This window comes from Staurois parvus, unplaced genomic scaffold (genome assembly GCF_062004578.1).
Source record: "Staurois parvus isolate SC_StPar_1 unplaced genomic scaffold, SC_StPar_1.0 ptg000139l, whole genome shotgun sequence".
NCBI lineage: Eukaryota > Metazoa > Chordata > Amphibia > Anura > Ranidae > Staurois > Staurois parvus.
The window spans coordinates 246,205-265,278 of NW_028317935.1; the positions used below are offsets into that span (position 1 = coordinate 246,205).

General features: G+C 42.5%; 1 protein-coding gene across 1 annotated transcript in view; it reads right to left on the minus strand.

Annotated features, from left to right (window-relative positions):
• IGF2R (insulin like growth factor 2 receptor) overlaps window positions 1-10,392 on the minus strand; it is a 217,169-nt gene extending 206,777 nt beyond the window's left edge. Inside the window, exon 1 of the mRNA XM_089673497.1 lies at window positions 10,247-10,392. Within this exon, the coding sequence (XP_089529623.1) occupies window positions 10,247-10,335 (89 nt within the window). The 5' untranslated portion in view covers window positions 10,336-10,392. The remainder of the gene's footprint in view (window positions 1-10,246) is intronic.
• Between the last annotated feature and the right edge of the window lie 8,682 nt (window positions 10,393-19,074).

Below are 19,074 nucleotides of genomic sequence, written 5' to 3' on the forward strand. Positions count from 1 at the left end.
ACAGTTGGAAAATGACAGTTGGAAAATGACAGTTGGAAAATGACAGTTGGAAAATGACAGTTGGAAAATGACAGTTGGAAAATGACAGTTGGAAAATGACAGTTGGAAAATGACAGTTGGAAAATGACAGTTGGAAAATGACAGTTGGAAAATGACAGTTGGAAAATGACAGTTGGAAAATGACAGTTGGAAAATGACAGTTGGAAAATGACAGTTGGAAAATGACAGTTGGAAAATGACAGTTGGAAAATGACAGTTGGAAAATGACAGTTGGAAAATGACAGTTGGAAAATGACAGTTGGAAAATGACAGTTGGAAAATGACAGTTGGAAAATGACAGTTGGAAAATGACAGTTGGAAAATGACAGTTGGAAAATGACAGTTGGAAAATGACAGTTGGAAAATGACAGTTGGAAAATGACAGTTGGAAAATGACAGTTGGAAAATGACAGTTGGAAAATGACAGTTGGAAAATGACAGTTGGAAAATGACAGTTGGAAAATGACAGTTGGAAAATGACAGTTGGAAAATGACAGTTGGAAAATGACAGTTGGAAAATGACAGTTGGAAAATGACAGTTGGAAAATGACAGTTGGAAAATGACAGTTGGAAAATGACAGTTGGAAAATGACAGTTGGAAAATGACAGTTGGAAAATGACAGTTGGAAAATGACAGTTGGAAAATGACAGTTGGAAAATGACAGTTGGAAAATGACAGTTGGAAAATGACAGTTGGAAAATGACAGTTGGAAAATGACAGTTGGAAAATGACAGTTGGAAAATGACAGTTGGAAAATGACAGTTGGAAAATGACAGTTGGAAAATGACAGTTGGAAAATGACAGTTGGAAAATGACAGTTGGAAAATGACAGTTGGAAAATGACAGTTGGAAAATGACAGTTGGAAAATGACAGTTGGAAAATGACAGTTGGAAAATGACAGTTGGAAAATGACAGTTGGAAAATGACAGTTGGAAAATGACAGTTGGAAAATGACAGTTGGAAAATGACAGTTGGAAAATGACAGTTGGAAAATGACAGTTGGAAAATGACAGTTGGAAAATGACAGTTGGAAAATGACAGTTGGAAAATGACAGTTGGAAAATGACAGTTGGAAAATGACAGTTGGAAAATGACAGTTGGAAAATGACAGTTGGAAAATGACAGTTGGAAAATGACAGTTGGAAAATGACAGTTGGAAAATGACAGTTGGAAAATGACAGTTGGAAAATGACAGTTGGAAAATGACAGTTGGAAAATGACAGTTGGAAAATGACAGTTGGAAAATGACAGTTGGAAAATGACAGTTGGAAAATGACAGTTGGAAAATGACAGTTGGAAAATGACAGTTGGAAAATGACAGTTGGAAAATGACAGTTGGAAAATGACAGTTGGAAAATGACAGTTGGAAAATGACAGTTGGAAAATGACAGTTGGAAAATGACAGTTGGAAAATGACAGTTGGAAAATGACAGTTGGAAAATGACAGTTGGAAAATGACAGTTGGAAAATGACAGTTGGAAAATGACAGTTGGAAAATGACAGTTGGAAAATGACAGTTGGAAAATGACAGTTGGAAAATGACAGTTGGAAAATGACAGTTGGAAAATGACAGTTGGAAAATGACAGTTGGAAAATGACAGTTGGAAAATGACAGTTGGAAAATGACAGTTGGAAAATGACAGTTGGAAAATGACAGTTGGAAAATGACAGTTGGAAAATGACAGTTGGAAAATGACAGTTGGAAAATGACAGTTGGAAAATGACAGTTGGAAAATGTTCTGTGTACTGTGGGAGACCAGATATAGTGGATGCAGTATCCTGGGTTTAGTAACACTGTTATTTTCTAAAACCTTGTGGCAAAAAATAGAATCTTCCATGGACTCAACACGCCTCAGCAAATACCTTGGGGTTTCGGTCAGTTGGAGAATGACACCTGAAAAATGGATTTTCCAACTGTAATTTTTTTAAAAATGGGTGGAACATGATCTTTATCCCTTTTGCTGCCAAAGCCCTGTTTGTGTTTTTTGCACGTCTAAAAAAATCATTTTAGGCCTAAAGATTACATAAAACCCCCAAAACATTATATATTTTCTGAAAGCAGAGATCCTAGAGAATAAAATAGGGGTAGTTTCAATTTTTTATGTCACAATATTACCACAAAGGTATAGGAAAGGCAAAAATTCAGTAAAAACACACTTATGTTACTTTTACAGCACAAAAAGGCATTAAATTAACCAATTTTTGGTAAAATATAAAAGATGAGGTTGCACCAAGTAAATAGATAGCATGTCCCCTACCAAAAAGTCCCCTATGTGATTTTTGGCGACAGGTTCTCTTTAATGAGACTTCCAGGGGTCTAAAAGACCCTGGATGTCTCCCCTGTACTCCACTGAAAGTAATGCACGTCACTTCCATTCAGGACAAGAAGGGAAGGTGGAGCCCGAGAGACAGGCGGGGGGTTTGCACACGCAGGAGACGTCAAGGTTAGCACTGTAGTGGGGTGTGTGGAAGCAAATCATTGGTAAGCCCTGCTACTAGAAAAAAAAAAAAAACTACTGTCCTGGGCATTGGGCACTAGGAATTGCACATCTCTGCAGTAGCAGAGTGTTACTCTCAGAATACATACGTCAGCACTTGCAGCAATGCATGAGATTTCTCATCCACAGTTTAAAAAAAAAAAAAAAAAAAAAAACACCGTGTGGATGTGCAGCGGAACCTTCTAATGTTGGCCATAACAATTCCAAGACAGTTCAAACACTCTCCAAATTACCGCTTTTTGGAAAGTAGGCACTTTTTGCTAAGAGGGAAATGGAAATTTTATTTTTAGCCATATGTTTTAGGCTACGTTCAGACTAGCATTGTGTGCAGGCGGCAGAGAGGCGATTGGGAAGCGTTTTTACCGCTTCCCAAACGCCTCTGCCAATTCTGCACATTACAGCACATGGTGCTGTTCTAACGGGAGCGTTTGCATCACGTCGCGGCAAAACGGATGCCTCTGGTCGGGTCAGGAGGCGTTGAAGCCTCCTATTCTAGTCTATGGTTGCGACGTGGTTGCGGGGCATTTGCGGAGCGGTAACACCATTCAAACTGCATTATAGGCGTTTGTGGGGTGTTTTTAACGCTCTGCAAATGCCTAGCAACTTTTGCTAAACCGCGCATGCTGCGTTTGCGGAGTGTTTGCTGAGCGTTAAAAAAGAAAAAACACTCCGCAAACGCCGGACCAACACTTGCCAGACGCTATAGGGGCATTTGGCAAAACAGCCAAGTGTGAACGAGCCCTTAGGAAAATGTTTTGGTTTTTTTTTTTACAAACACTTTTGCCATTTTCTATAAACTTGTTACAAAAAATAGAATCTTCCATGGACTCAACATGCCTCAGCAAATACCTTGGGGTGTCTTTCCAAAAAAGGGGTCATTGGGGGGGTGATAATACTGCCCTGGCATTTTAGCACCTCAAGAAATGTGACTATGGAGCTCTGTAAGCAGCTGAAAGTCGCGGGAAGGACAGTAGGAGACGCGGCTTCCAGCTGCTTCATTGAAAGAGATGCAGGGAGATCGGTGCTTGTAACTGTCCCCACCGCTGCACCGATCATCCTCGGCTGTTTTATTGGATTTCTCTTTCCAGGCCCCCCTGTGCTCCACAGTGCCCAGCCCCGTGCCCGCCCTCACTCCAGTCCATGCAGCTTCTTAGGGGATGTATGGATGGGAAATTGTATACAGAACAGCCTGTATACAGAACAACTGTGAGGCTTCTGACTGAGCCAGTGAGCTGGGGGCCATCCATGTGAATCCGAGTTCCTTCCTCCCCTCTTTCCTTCCCTCCCATCTATTCTCTTTCCTTCCTTCAAAATCTCTCTCCCTCCCCTCCTCCTCTTTTCTATTTTGGCTTCCAGCAATAGCTTTCATGGGTGCAGCCAAAAGAGTTTAGTTTGGTGCCGTAGTAATGGTCCCATGGGGGGACACCTGATGGGTGTTTATTTAATATTTCTTTTGGTAACTTTATTCTACATGAAACATTTAACAGTGTAGTTACATGAGATAATTTACAAGGGCGTGTTTAGTTGCTAAATTAGGGGCGGGGGCACGGTATGGGTTGGGTGGGGCAACTGGTGGCGCGTAACTCTCAGGCTTGGTTCACATATGTGTGGGTGGTGCCACTGCGGATCTGCATGACAATCCGTACAGAAGAATGCGGACCCGCGGGCAGGTACCATTAGTTTTAATGGCACGCCGCCCGCACTGGAAAAGGCAACCGTACTGGGACCGAGGTCTTCTTCCCTGCATGTCACGGGGCACGGGAGTCCATTCAAATGAATGGGCTCTTGTGCCCACGCACATATGTGAACCAGGGGTTAAGGCCTGGCTAGTAGCTCAGGAAATATTGAGGAAAAAAAAAAATTATATATTATATATATTTATTTTATACACACATACATACATGCGCACACAAACACTATAAAAACTTTACCCATTCTGCATTATACCTTCTACAAATGATACCAGATGTAAAAACCACACGACAGATTCCTATCTGCCTCCTTAGTATCTGGTGGTCTGCAACCTCCAGATCTCCAAAAGATAGTGAACACAGGACTGAACATGAGACAAAAGTCATTTCAACTACTTATATTTCTGTTTCCTAAAAAACTACCAATATTACTATAATAATACAGTAGGCTGAAGCTGTATTATGAGACACAGGGAACCGCCACAACCACGGCAAGGTTTAATCAGCACTAAGACCTTTCGATTCCCTTGGCTCAGCAATTAAGGTGTAAAAGAGGTGAGAAGCATTAAAACTGTTCAGAGCTCACTCCCATGGCCACAGAGCGCCGCACACCATAAACAGAAGTATATATCTCTACACCGGGGTACAGGTGTTTGAATACAGCCACCTGTACAAATCAATGACAGGCTGCAGCTGTATGCTGGTACCAGTATTTCCACAGATCCATGCAGGAATGAATGTGTACCCCTATATACAGACATTTTAAAACCAGGGGCACACATCTATCCATGCATACCTGTAAATGCTCTGATGTGCAGTTGCCAGTATACAGGCAGCCGGGCAAAAAATATTTGTTTCTATTCAAATTGTATGGCCATATGAATGAACCCTAAAATGTACATAAAGGCAAAACGGTTTTTTTTAGTATTAGATATACTATGGAAGGGTTAGATTTAGGTTTTTATTGCTGCCTGTGTCTGCACTGGGGAGATTCACCCTCTCGATTTGTCTTGTTGACCCCTGTAATTAAAACAGAAGGTGGGGATAAATACAGAAACTTAGAGCTGTCACATAGTACACACTGGGCCAATCACAACCCATCTGTGTCATGTGATTAGCTGTGGCCAATCACAACAAAAAACACTGAATGAATCAATTTTAGTTAACTGCTTGCCTAAAGCAAAAAAAAATAAAAAATAATAATAATAATACACTGATCACTTCCCCAGAGAAGTACGTTACTACAGCAACATTATATTACTCTTGTCACTGTGTGTATATATATTTTTTATACACATACATACACACCTCGGTTTACAAATTTAATTTGTTCTGCGGGACTTTCGTATAGTCAAAAATTTGTAAACCGAAACGCCGTTTCCCATGGGAATGCATTGAAAACCAATTTATCCATTTCTGACGTCGGGAAAAAGTAAACGCTACTAAAATACAGCATGAGTTATTTTATCAAGTCATTCAGTATTTTAGTAGTGACAACCATGTGTTAATGTTTCAGCTGCCAGTGGGGTTCCCCACTGACAGCTGAATGTAAAAGAATTGCCAATAATCAAAAAAATAAAATAAACGGCGTGGAGTCTGAATCCGCACTGAATGTGCACTGGCTGTGCACCAGACATATCTGAACAGTAGTGTTTGGCTGAATGTTTGAGTTGCACCTAAGTTTGACTCAAACACTGACGCTGAAAACACGAACGATACGGGCGGTCGGGGGGATATTCGCGGATATGTGCTCCACATTAGATTGTGTACTGACAGTGCAATGTGATTGGTCAAAGCAATGCACCTAACCACAGGTCAGGAGCAATGCTTCAGCCAATCACAGCACAGGATGATGTCACAAGGAGAGGGGTGAACCCCACTCCCTTGTGACGTCATGACACTAAGAACTGCCATCGCAGTGCAGCTGTCAGGCGGCAGGGAGTTAGTGTCTTAGCGGGGTTTTTTTATTTCTTTTTTTCGGTAGCGGCAGCATGACTGACGTTGGATCTACTTTGGGGGACTTTTTTTATTTATTTTTTTTTTTACACTACACTTTTTTGTGAACGAGTAGCGGTAACGCATATTCATTCACATGGGGAGGAGGGGGATGGGGACTGGGATCTGGGGGCCCCCCTTGTTAAAGTGGGCTTCCAGATTCCGATAAGCCCCCCACCCGCAGACCAGCCCAGGGTTGTGGGGAAGAAGGCTGCGATTGGCAGAACAAACCCGCCAAACAACGTTTTTTGCACAAAATAATAAAAATAAGAGTTTAAATACATATTTGTGTGAAGATTTAAAACATTTTGATATTGTGTGTTTTTGACTCTTGGTACACCCTCTTACATTGAAAACCTCCGAGCATATCTAAAACAACAATTAAAATTGACCACTCACATATTATTGGTCCCAGCCAGTGATTACACGCTGGCGGCCGGAGGGGGGGGTGAGAGGGGCTCTGTTTGTAAGCAAAACAGCTCTCCTCCCTGTCAGCTCCTACACACTGCTTTCCATGGCGAAGCACAAACACGAACATAATGTAAAACGGCACACAGTTAACCCTTTGATTGCCCCACACATTAACACCTTAACCCCTTCCTGCTTAGTACCATTAGTACAGTGTCAGTGCTTTTTATTAGCACTGATCACTGTATTAGTGTCACTGGGGATGTCAGTGATACAAAGTCAGTTCCCCCCCAATGTCAGCATGCATGCCGCAGTTCCACTATAAGTCGTTGATTGCCGCTATTACTAGTAAAAAAAAAAGCCCACCCAGTATATATATACACCACCATTTGTAAACGCTATAACTTTCACGTAAACCAATTAATTTACACATATTGGGATTTTTTTTTTTTTAACAGACATGTAGCAGAATAAAATTTAGACCTAAATTTACGACAAAATTAGATTTTTTTAAAAAAATTTTTCACTGGACATGTTTAATAGCAAAAAGTCAAAAATATTGTTTCTCTCAAAATTTTCGGTTTTCTTTTTTATCCGCTTGCCGCCCTGCCACTGTGTATATACGTGTGCAGGGCGGCAGTGGAGCGCAAAAGCACGTTTTAAAATATGCTCCGCGCTCCCGACACATTCGCGGGTAGGGGGCGCGCGCGCGTGCTCCCGCCGACCCGCGGGTGATACGATTTGATCCAGGAGGGATCGATCATTAGATTTCAGCCAGTGATTTCTGGCTGAAATCACATGATCGGTCCCTGTCCTATCCTGTGTTGATATTTACACAGGGCAGGATATGATGTCATTCTTCTCTGCCTGGACACATTCCGTTCCAGACAGAGAAGAAGAAATCCAAAAAGTGAGTACACAAGCACTACACTACAGTTAGAACACTCTAGGACACATTTAACCCCCTGATCGCCGCCCCCCCCCCCCCCAGTTAACCCCTTCACTGCCCTGTCACCAGTGTCACTGATCAGTGAAGCGATTTTTACTGATCACTGTATCAGTGTCGCTGGCGACTTCCGATAGTGTTAGCGCCCCTCCCAGATAGCGCCAGATTGCCCGCCAGTACACCAGTAATCCCGTTTAACCCCTTGATCGCCGCCCCCCAGTTAACCCCTTCACTGCCCTGTCACCAGTGTCACTGATCAGTGAACCAATTTTTACCGATCACTGTATCAGTGTCGCTGGCGACTTCCGATAGTGTTAGCGCCCCCCCCCAGATAGCGCCAGATTGCCCGCTAATACACCAATAATCCCGTCTAACCCCTTGATCGCCCCCCCCCCACCGAGTTGACCCCTTCACTGCCCTGTCACCAGTGTCATTGATCAGTGAACAGATTTTTACTGATCACTGTATCAGTGTCGCTGGCGACTTCCGATAGTGTTAGTGCCCCTCCCAGATAGCGCCAGTTTGCCCGCTAGTGCACCAGAAATCCCATTTAACCCCTTGATTGCCCCCCCCCAGTTAACCCCTTCACTGCCCTGTCACCAGTGTCATTGATTACAGTGAACAGATTTTTACTGATCACTGTATTAGTGTCCCTGGTGACTTCCGATAGTGTTAGCGCCCCTCCTAGATAGCGCCAGTTTGCCCGCTAATGCACGGGATTTTTTTTACCAAAAACATGTAGCAGAATACATTTTGGCTTAAATTTATGACTAGCTTTGAGTTTACTATATATTTTTTATAGCTGAAAGTAGAAAATATTGGTTTTTTTTCAAAAGTTTTGTGTTTTGTTTATAGCGCAAAAAATGAAAAGCGCACAGGTGATAAAATACCACCAAAACAAAGCTCTATTTGTGTGAAAAAAGGACGTAAATTTCGTTTGGGTACAGCATTGCACGACCGCGCAATTATCATTTGAATTAGTGCAGCGCCAAACAGCAAAAAAAGGCCTGGTCATTAAGGGGGGTAAATCCTCTGGGGCTCAAGTGGTTATAGTGCAAAATATAAAAACTCACAGGCGATTGAATACCACCAAAAGAAAATTTGTGGGGGAAAAAAAAGGGATGTAAATTTAATTTGGGTGCAGCGTTGCATGACTGCGCAATGGTCAAAGTAATGGTGCCGTAACTCACAAAAATGGCGTGGTCAGGAAGAGGGTAAATTCTCTAGAGGGCAAGTGGTTAAATAGGAACGTGTGTTTTATCGCATTCCACTGTGTTTTTGATGCGTTTTAACGCGTTCCAGTGCATTTCTGTGCAGAAAAAAATGTGTGTTCTACTTTTTTTTCTGCAACTGCAAGCACTGATGTGAACTGACATTGACAACCATATAACCTACTTTCTGTGCATTTTGGATGCAGAAACAAAATCAACTGAAATGCATGTAGTGTGAGCTGGCCATCACACAGGAACCGCACAGCATTCTCGTGCAAAACGGTGCAATTTGAGCCATACATTTTGTAAGGCTCAGATCGCAACCGCATCAACATAGTGCAGGACCCTTTTTTTCGTCTCCACCAGAATCGGATATTCACACCCATGCGATCCAATTCTGCACATCCCGCCGCATTTTGCCAACCGATTTCGGGGTGTTGTGAACTTAACATACACACCTGCAGTGGTGTATTTAGGTTTTGTGCTGCCCTAGGCAACACAAAAATCAGATGCCCCCCCCTCCCCAGCGGAGAGATCCTAACACCGACCAACACCAGACCCTCCCCATGGAGAGAGCCTGGCAGTGACCAACACCCCTGCCCCATTCCCACCCGAGAAAGCCTTCCACTAATACCCCCCCCCCCCCGGCAGCGACAGAGAGAAAGACGCTCACCTTCACAGCTCTGGATATCCCCGGAACGACAGTCGGGCTCTGCATCCACCATCAAGCTGCCTGCAGCCTCTCTCGGATCCCACCTAGTCCCCATGCCCCATATGCCCCCCTGAAAAATGCCGCCCTAGGCACATGCCTTGTGGTAAATACACCCCTGCCACAGCGGTTCAAATGAACGTGGTGTGATCATAATGCAGTGGGGAAATCGCACAGAAACCGATGCGACTTCCACACCACATCAGTGTGAACCTGGGCAACAAGTACGCAGTGCAATGGCCGGCCTGAGATGACCCAAGCGTAGTGGATGCTCTGCCCCTTATATTAGAGGGTTTTGGTCAATCTAAAGGCGATTGTACAATCAGATTGTGTGGTGTATGGCCATGTGTGTCCAGGCTGCCCCATACAATACACAACGTCATGTTATTATACAGAATATATATTATTTATATAGTGCCAATAGTTTGCTCAGCGCTTTACAATATAACGAGACGATACAGTTCAATACAAGGAGAGCTAGGAGGGCCTGATCCTTGGAGCTTACAATCTATCACATCCAGCAGACACAGGTCCTGGTGGGTATAGGAGTTGTCACTATCAGCAGAGCACAGCCACGTACATGACAGTACACGGTGATCTAGGAGCACACAGGCCATTGTGGATGGGACAGATGTATTGTGTAGTAGATGGGAAGCTTCCTGCACATGATGTGGGGCTTGTGCATTGTCATGGCCAGCACCGATGACAGATCTGCAGGTTACATAGACAGCGATGACCTCTTCTTACCCGCACAGCTCTCTGGGTGCTCCCCCTGAGGACTGTCCGCTGGCGATGATCAGGAGCGCAGCCACCAACACGACTCCCCGGGGTCTCATGCTGCGGCCGAATCAAGAGCACAACCCCACCGTACAGACACAGGCAAGCGCAAGACAGCGTCATGTGACCATCACATGACAGCCCCGCCTACAGCCCGTCACACGTGATCTGTCCCTCTCACACCATCTCCCTCTAGTGTACAGCGGTGGTCACTGCTAGGGTGTTGTGCAGTGTAGTCGCTGCAGGAGGCTCCAGAGTGTTAAAGAGAACCTTCCCCCGTGAAATCATCTGACAGTGCCGCTAAAGGCAAAACTTTATTCGTTTTGGATGGAGTGAACAGGGATTAGAAGGAGGATTGCCATTTCATCTCTTTAACTGTTTCAATACCGTGCAATTTTACACCTTCCTGCCCAGGCCATTTTTCAGGTTTCATCGCTCTCACACTTTGAATGACAATTGCGCGGTCATACAACACTGTACCCAAACTAAAATTTTATCATTTTCTTCACACAACTAGAGCTTTCTTTTGGTGGTATTTAATCACCACTGGGGTTTTTATTTTTTGCTAAATTAACAAAAAAATACCAAAAATTTTGAAAAACACAGTTTCTGTTATAAAAGTTTATAAATAAATAATTGTTCTTCATAAATTTAGGCCGAGATGTATTCTGCTTCATGTCTTTGGTGAAAATAACCCAAATTAGGATGTATTATTTAGTCTGTAGGAAAGTTATAGAGTTCACAAACTATGGTATAGATCTGAATATTGATCAATCCTGAAGTACTGACAGCCAATCTAATTTCTTGAGGTCCAAGAATGTCAGAATAGTACAGATATCCCCCAAATGACCCCTTTTTACAGAGCAGACAGTCCGACGTACTTCATAAGAGGCATGGCGAGTTTTTTGAAGTTGTATTTTTTTGTCATAATTTTTCGGAAAATGAAAAAATGAAAAAAATTATTTTCACTATTTTTTTTTTTACATACTGTCACCAGTGCAGTACAGCGTCATCATATAACTGGCATGGCGGTGAACAGGGACACTGACTGGTGACAGTATGAAAAAAAAAATATATATTTTTTTTTTTATTTTTTTTATTTTTTTATTATATTTAATTTTTTATTACATTTTTTAAAATTATTTTTAAGATTTTTTTTTCATATTTTACTATGACCAAAATATTACAATGTTACCATAGTAACATTGTACTACTTTGGGGAAGTGATCAGTATTTTTTTTTTTTTTTTACACAATTTGTTTATAGCAAAGAATTACTTTGCTATAAGCAAGCATTTACCTGAATGAAATCGATTCATTCAGCTTTTTTTTTTTTTTTTTTTTTTTTGTGCTTATCTGTGATTTGGTCACAGCTAATCACATGACATGTGCATGTGATTAGCTGTGACCATTCACAGCTAGGCACTAGTATACAATGGGTGGCATCATGAATGAAGCCATCCATTGTATACAACTGTCATGTGACCTGCTGTGATTGGTCACAGCAGGTCACATGGTACCAGCAACGGGAGCCGATACTCGGATCTGTCATCGGCCGTGTCCGAGGTGCACGGCCGATGACAGATCGCACTGCTGCGCCGCTCTGCACTAGCGCAAACGGCGCATGTGCGGGAGCACGCCAAATGGCGTGCACCCGGAATGCAGATACACATCTGAAGCCGCCAAACGGCCATTGGCCGGGCGGCTAATGGTTAAAACCGAATACATTCATTACTTGGGTTCTGTAGCTGATTACGGTGGTAATTAACCACTTCAATACCAGGCACTTGTACCCCTTCCTGCCCAGGCCAATTTTCATCTTTCAGCACTCACACATTTTGAATGACAATTGCGCCGTCATGCAACACCATACCCAAACTACATTTTTATCATTTTGTTCACACAACTAGAGCTTTCTTTTGGTGGTATTTAATCACCACTAGGGTTTTTATTTTTTGCTAAATTAACAAAAAAAGATTGAAAATTTTGAAAACTCACGTTTTTCTTTGCTTCTGTTATAAAAGTTAGCAAATAAATAATTGTTCTTCATAAATTTAGGCCAAGATGTATTGTGCTTTATTTCTTTGGTGAAAATAACCCAAATCAGTGTTTATTATTTAGTCTGTAGGAAAGTTATAGAGTTCACAAACTGTGGGATATATCTGAAAATTGAAAGTACTGACAGCTGATTTCTTGAGGCCCAAACATGTCAGAACAGCACAGATATCCCCCAAATGACCCCTTTTTGCAAAGTAGACAGTCCGACGTATTTCATAAGAGGCATGGCGAGTTTTTTGAAGTTGTAATTTTTTGTCATCATTTTTCAGAAAATTAAGAAATTAAAAAAATTTTCACAATTTTTTATTTTACATGCTGTCACCAATGCAGTACAGCGTCATCATATAACTGGTGTCTCGGTGATCAGGGACACTGACTAGTGACAGTACAAAAAAAAAAAAAAAAGATAATTTTTTTTTTTTATTATTTTTTATTACATTTTTCTCTTTTTTTAAGATTTTTTTTTCATATTTCACTATGACCAAACTAGTACAATGTTACCATAGTAACATTGTACTACTTTGGGGAAGTGATCAGTATTTTTTTTTTTTTTTACACAATTTGATTGATTATAGCAAAGAATTTATTGCTATAAGCAAGCATTTAACTGAATGAAATTGATTCATTCAGGTTTTCTTGTTGTGATTACCTGTGATTGCCCACGGATAATCACGACACAGATGGGCTGTGATTGGCCCAGCCTGTGCATGTAATCACTGTGACCATTCACAGCTAGACACACTTGTATACAATGGATGGCATGAAAGGAAACCATCCATTGTATACAACTGTCATGTGGCCTGCTGTGATTGGTCACAACAGGTCACATGGTACTGGCAATGGGCCCGGTACACAGATCTGTCATTGGCCGTGTCCAAGGTACACAGCCAGTGACCGATCTCGCCACAGCATGGCCCTGCGGGCAGGCGCACTGCACAATCCAGGAAGGACGTCATTTGATGCCCTACCGGAGGAATGAGAGGTTCGCCCGGCCGTCATATTACTATAGGCCGGATGGGAAGTGGTTAAAATGCACATGTGTTTTTGATGCGTTTTGCATTTTTTAATCTGCCCAGCATCAAGTTGGTCACAAAAAAATTCAGAGAAATGCAAAACGCATCAAAAATGTCAAAAACGTGCATGCAAAAACACAAAACACACTGCAAAATGGAGAAAACGCAAACTGCACTGTTGTGAACCAGGCCTGAAATGCATTGAAAACTCATCAAAAACACACGTGTTGCATTTTGATGTGTTTATTGGGTCACATGACCTATGAAAAACACACCCTAAACATGGTAAAATCACTGCAAAATAGCAGTAAAATCGTGGCAAAACCGCAGGTAAAATCGCAAGAAAAACCGCGGCAAAGTCATAGGTATAATTGCGGCAAAATCTCTCATTTTCTGCGGTCATTAATGCTTTTTTTTCCTATCTGCAAAATGCCTATAAGTGTATATCGCTGCATCCCTAGTTATAACCCTCCCTTACTCTGTCCAAAATGGAAAAAAACGTTTTGGCTTTGGTGTCACTTTGAAGCAGACTTCACTCAAAGGGGAAGATTTACTAAAGCTGGAGCACTCTGACACAGCTGCGAAAGAGAGCCAATCAGCTTATAACTTCAGTTTGTTCAATTAACCACTTCCAGACCGGACACTTTTACCCCCTTCCTGTCCAGGGCAATTTTCAGCTTTCAGCGCTATCACACTTTAAATGACAATTGCGCGGTCATGCAACACTGTACCCAATATGAATTTTTTACAATTGTTTTGAGACAAATAAAGCTTTATTTTGGTGGTATTTATTCACCGCTGGGATTTTTTTGTTTTTTGCTATGTAAATGAAAAAGTCCAAAAATTTTGAAAAAAAAGTGTTTTTTTTATAAAATTTTGCAAATAAATAATATTTAATCATAAATCTTTGCCAAAATTTATTCCGTTATCTTTTTAGTAAAAAAAAAAATCCAAAATTAGTTTATAACCAAAAATTATAATTTTTAAACATTTTTTTTTACATTTTTATTTTATTTTTTTATATTCTTATTTTTTATTTTTTTTTTTACATACTGTCACCCTAGCAGTACAGTGTCACCATGGTGACACTGTACTACTTGTGGGGGGTGATGAAGATTTTTATTTATTTATTTTTTTTTTTTTTTACACTGCTGCTTTTACACCCATATAGGATGTAAAAGCAATCATTTCTCTCTTTCTCTGTGTGCATTCTTGCACTCATTGAGAAGTACTGAGTGAGCTGTGATTGGTCACAGCTTGTCACATGGTACAAGGCTGTTGTGAATAGCCTTGTACCATGTGACCTCTGTGATCATTCACAGATTTCACACGTAGTAAGCAATGATGTCACAAGTGACATCTTGCTTACTACTTTGCATGTGATCACTGATTGGCCAATCAGTGATCACATGATCGGGACCTCGTACAGAGGTCCCGTCCGATGATCAGTGTCTCACTGTGTCCGGAGGACACAGCGGGCACCGGATCGTGGTGCTGCGCGCTCCCAGGGAGCGCGCACAAGCAGAGTGCTGGGAGGCCGTTTAAAAACGGCCACCCGACCCTGCACTGCCACCGTCTGGCCGTTTATATGCAACGGCCGGTCGGGAAGTGGTTAAGCTTTGGCATTACAACCTGAAAGCTGATTGGTTTCTATTTATTTATTTCAGGTACTTATATAGCACTGTCAATCTACACAGAGCTTTACATATATATTGTACATTCACATCAGTCCCTAACCCTCAAGGGGCGTACAACCTAAAGTCCCTAACTTTGGAGTGTGGGAGGAAACTGGAGAAAACCCACGCAGACACAGGGAGAACATGCAAACACCAGGCATGTGGCGGCATGGTTGAGATTTGAACCAACAACCCTAGTACTGCCAGGCGGAAGTGCTAACCATTTAGCCACTGTGCTGCCCATGCAGAGCTGCACCAGATTTTTCACTCTCCAGCTTTAGTAAATAACCCCCAAAACATTACGTACCCCCATTCTTCCTCTACACTCAGCTTGTAATTGGATTGGTTATTTTTTTTGGGAGGGGGAAGTACGTTTTTTTTGTTGGTACTCGCATCCACTTCCACAAATTCTTGCCTAGGCCAAGATGGTGTCACTCGATCCACATGCAACCTTCCAGGACACATTACACATCCCAGGAGGCCGCAGGACCAGTATCCCTGCACCACGTGTTATTTCACTTTTAGGGCCAATTCACACTACGTGCATTTCAGTTGCTTTTTCTGCATCCAAAAAACGCACAGAAAGAAGGTTATATAGATGTCAATGTTACAGTTCACATCAGTGCTTGCAGTTCCAGTGTGTTCCGGTTGCAGAAATAAAATAAGAACAGGCTGCATTTTTCCTGCACAGAACTGTACTGGAATGCTGTAAAACGCATCAAAAATGCACCGGAACACACATGTCCCTATTTAAATTGAAGAAAAGGAGAGGAGGAAAAAATGATCTGGATCGCATCAAAAATGCACTGGAACACGTTCAAAAACGCACATGCGGAAACGCATCTGGACTGCATTTCTATGGTGTGAACCAGCCCTTAAGCATTGGCGAGCAGGCTATAATTCATCAGGAAGTGATATTCGGCTTCCAAATCCAAATTGGTGGCAGCCGCAAGAGGAATCAGCTGTGAGGAGACAGCGCAGGAATCAATGGACTGGTGAGTATCTGATTTTTAAAAGTCAGCAGCTACCATAGCTGCTGACGTTTAATTTATAAAAATGTAGGGAAGTTCTTCTTTAAAGTAGAACTGATGACAAATTTAAAAAATGAAAAACTGGATAGAGAAAGAGAGGGTTACCACCCATTTTTGCCATCTGTGTTCTTTTGGCCAGATTTTCCTTCACGTCCTGTCCCATAGCCAAAACAGGAAGTGAGAGAAAATCCCTCCAAAGAGAGGGAATCCCTGGATGTCATCAGGTCACCTTTGGAACATGTTACATGTTCCACCCAATTATAAGGTGGAACATGTAACATGTTCTCATAGCTGCAGGCGCGCCCGCCGCACCCCTCCCTCTAACAGATACAACCCCTGGCAAAAATTATGGAATCACCACTCTTGGAAAATGTTCATTCAATTGTTTAACCACTTGCCATCGACAGGATTTTTCGCCCTTCCTGACCAGGCCATTTTTTACGTTATGGCACTTTTACTGACAATTGCGTGGTCATACAATGCTGCACCCAAATTAAATTCACATCCTTTTTTTTTTCCCACAAATTGAGCTTTCTTTCGGGGGTATTTGATCACCTGTGCGTCTTTAATTTTTTTGCGCTATAAAAAGTCCGACAATTTTGATAAAAAAACAATAATTTTGACTTTTTGCTATTAAACATGTCCAGTAAAAAAATTTAAAAAATCAAATTCCATCATAAATGTAGGCCAAAATGTATTCTGCTACGTCTTTGCTAAAAAAAACTAGTAATTTTTTTTACTAGTAATGGAGGCGATCAGCGACTTATAGCAGGAATGTGGCAGGCATTCTGACACTGGGGGGAACTGACATCTCCAGTGACACCAATACAGTGATCAGTGCTATAAAAAAGCACTGACACTGTACTAATGGCACTGGGCAGGAAGGGACTAACATGAGGGGCGATCAAAGGGTTAACTGTGTGCTGGGATTGTTTTACTAGGGGGTAGTGTCTGTGTGCTTCACGGTAAGCACACTGCTTTGGGTGATTGTGCTGTGCACAGCCATCCAAAAGCAGTGTGCCCGAGCTGAGAAGGAGGAGAACTGTTAGTAAACAAAACAGTTCTCCTCCCCGTCGGAGATCATCAAAAATCACCAGGCGCCGGTGATTGACAGCCGCACATGGCAGCTCAGGTAGGGCGCGCACGTGGGTCACGCACACCCCCTACCTGGCAATTCAAAATCACGTATAGATACATGATTTTGCGCACCCATGCCGCCCTGTAGCAGTATTTCTGCTATAGGGCGTTCGGGAAGCAGTTCATTGTGTATAAAGAAAAAAAAACAATCACCGACATGCCTGAAAACTATTTTCATTTAACATTCCAACCTTCTGGCTTTAAGAAACACAAAAATAAAAAAAGAATGAAAACTGTAGTCAGTTGCAACTGGTTTTGCAGATCAAACAGAGGGAAAAATTTATTCCTCCCACTGACGCCAACATTGGGGGACTATTCCTCTCACTGACACCAACGATGGGGTACTATTCCTCCTACTGACACCAATAGTGGGCCAATATTCCTCCCACTGACACCAATGATGGGGCACTATTACTCCTACTAACACCAATGATGGGGCACTTCCCCCCCCACTGACACCAACAATAGGAAAATATTACTCCACTTACACAAATGATGGGGTACTATTCCCCCCACTGACATCAACAATGGAACCTAATTTCTGCCACTGACTCCAACAATGGGCCATTATTCCTCCCGCTGACACTAATGACAGGGCACTATTCCTCCCATTGATGCCAACACTGGGGTACTATTCCTCCAACTGACACCAACTATGGGGCACTATTCCTCTCCTTAATACCAAAGATGGGACATTGTTTAGTCCCACTAATGCCAAAATATTTTCTACTCCCTCTGGCTCCCCTAAAGTCTGAAAGATAGTAAACTGGTCCTTTCTATAGAAAGTTTGGAGACCCCTGCTTTAAAGTATTCTTTACCTGCATGTTCCCAAACTGCTGAAATGAATAAACTCCCACACATGCATGGGAGCAGGGGCAGACTGACCATGTGGAAACTCAGGCACTGCCGGGGGTCAGTAGGGGGCCCCATGAGATGCCCCTGGTACCTTTTTCATAGGCTTTTTTGAGTTTGGGCAAGGACACAGGGGCCCCATGATCCCCTATTGCCCTGGGGCACCATGAGTTGTCAGTCCGCCCCTGCATGGGAGTGACATCATCTTGACCCAGCCAATGAAAAGTCCAAAGCTTGAAACACGGAAAAAGACTGGCCGAAGATGTCAGCACCTGGTGAGGGAGCTCCTGAACGTGGAATCGCTGTAGTGGAGTATTGTAATGGCTGTGCGCATTGGGCACGTGAAAACTGTATGCTACATCCATTGTGTTCATGGCCCAGCTCATCTCAGCCATTTTGTCAGCAGCAGAGGCATAGCCACAGTGACCTTTCCCCCTCCCTTCTCCAGTTAATGCAATACACAAACTGTTGCCAATGCCAGAACTTTCTTATCAGATCCTTGAAAGGAAAAAATGCAGACTCTCTCTTGCCTATTACCTGAATCCACATTTCCCTCTCAAAATCTAATAAAAATGTCAGACTCAACAGGCCTAAGTGCCTGGATTTTGAACAGATACCCTGTCTTAAATAGCTCAGCTGGGGGTAATGGCCAATACACATTCCTGATTAGCTGGTCATCAGCAAAGACTTTAAACCTTCAGTATATGTTATAGCTCATGAAATAATACCAGTACAGCCATAGCAAGGTTAGGTTCACCTAACACAGCCGTGCAGGCCCGTGATTTGCACAGGCCCATTTGAATGGGCTGCCGTGCCCCAGGACATGTAGGAAAGAAGTCTCTGCACTATTTTTGAAATTGCAACCCATACGGGAACTGAGGTTCCCAGCACGGGTGCGATTTCCAATGCGGGCAGCGTGTCATTAAGATTAATGGCACCCACCCACATTTTTCTGTGTGAGTGGTTGTGGCTGCCAGTATTGTGCTCGCATAGGCACCACCCACACAGATGTGAACTTAGCCTAAGGACATA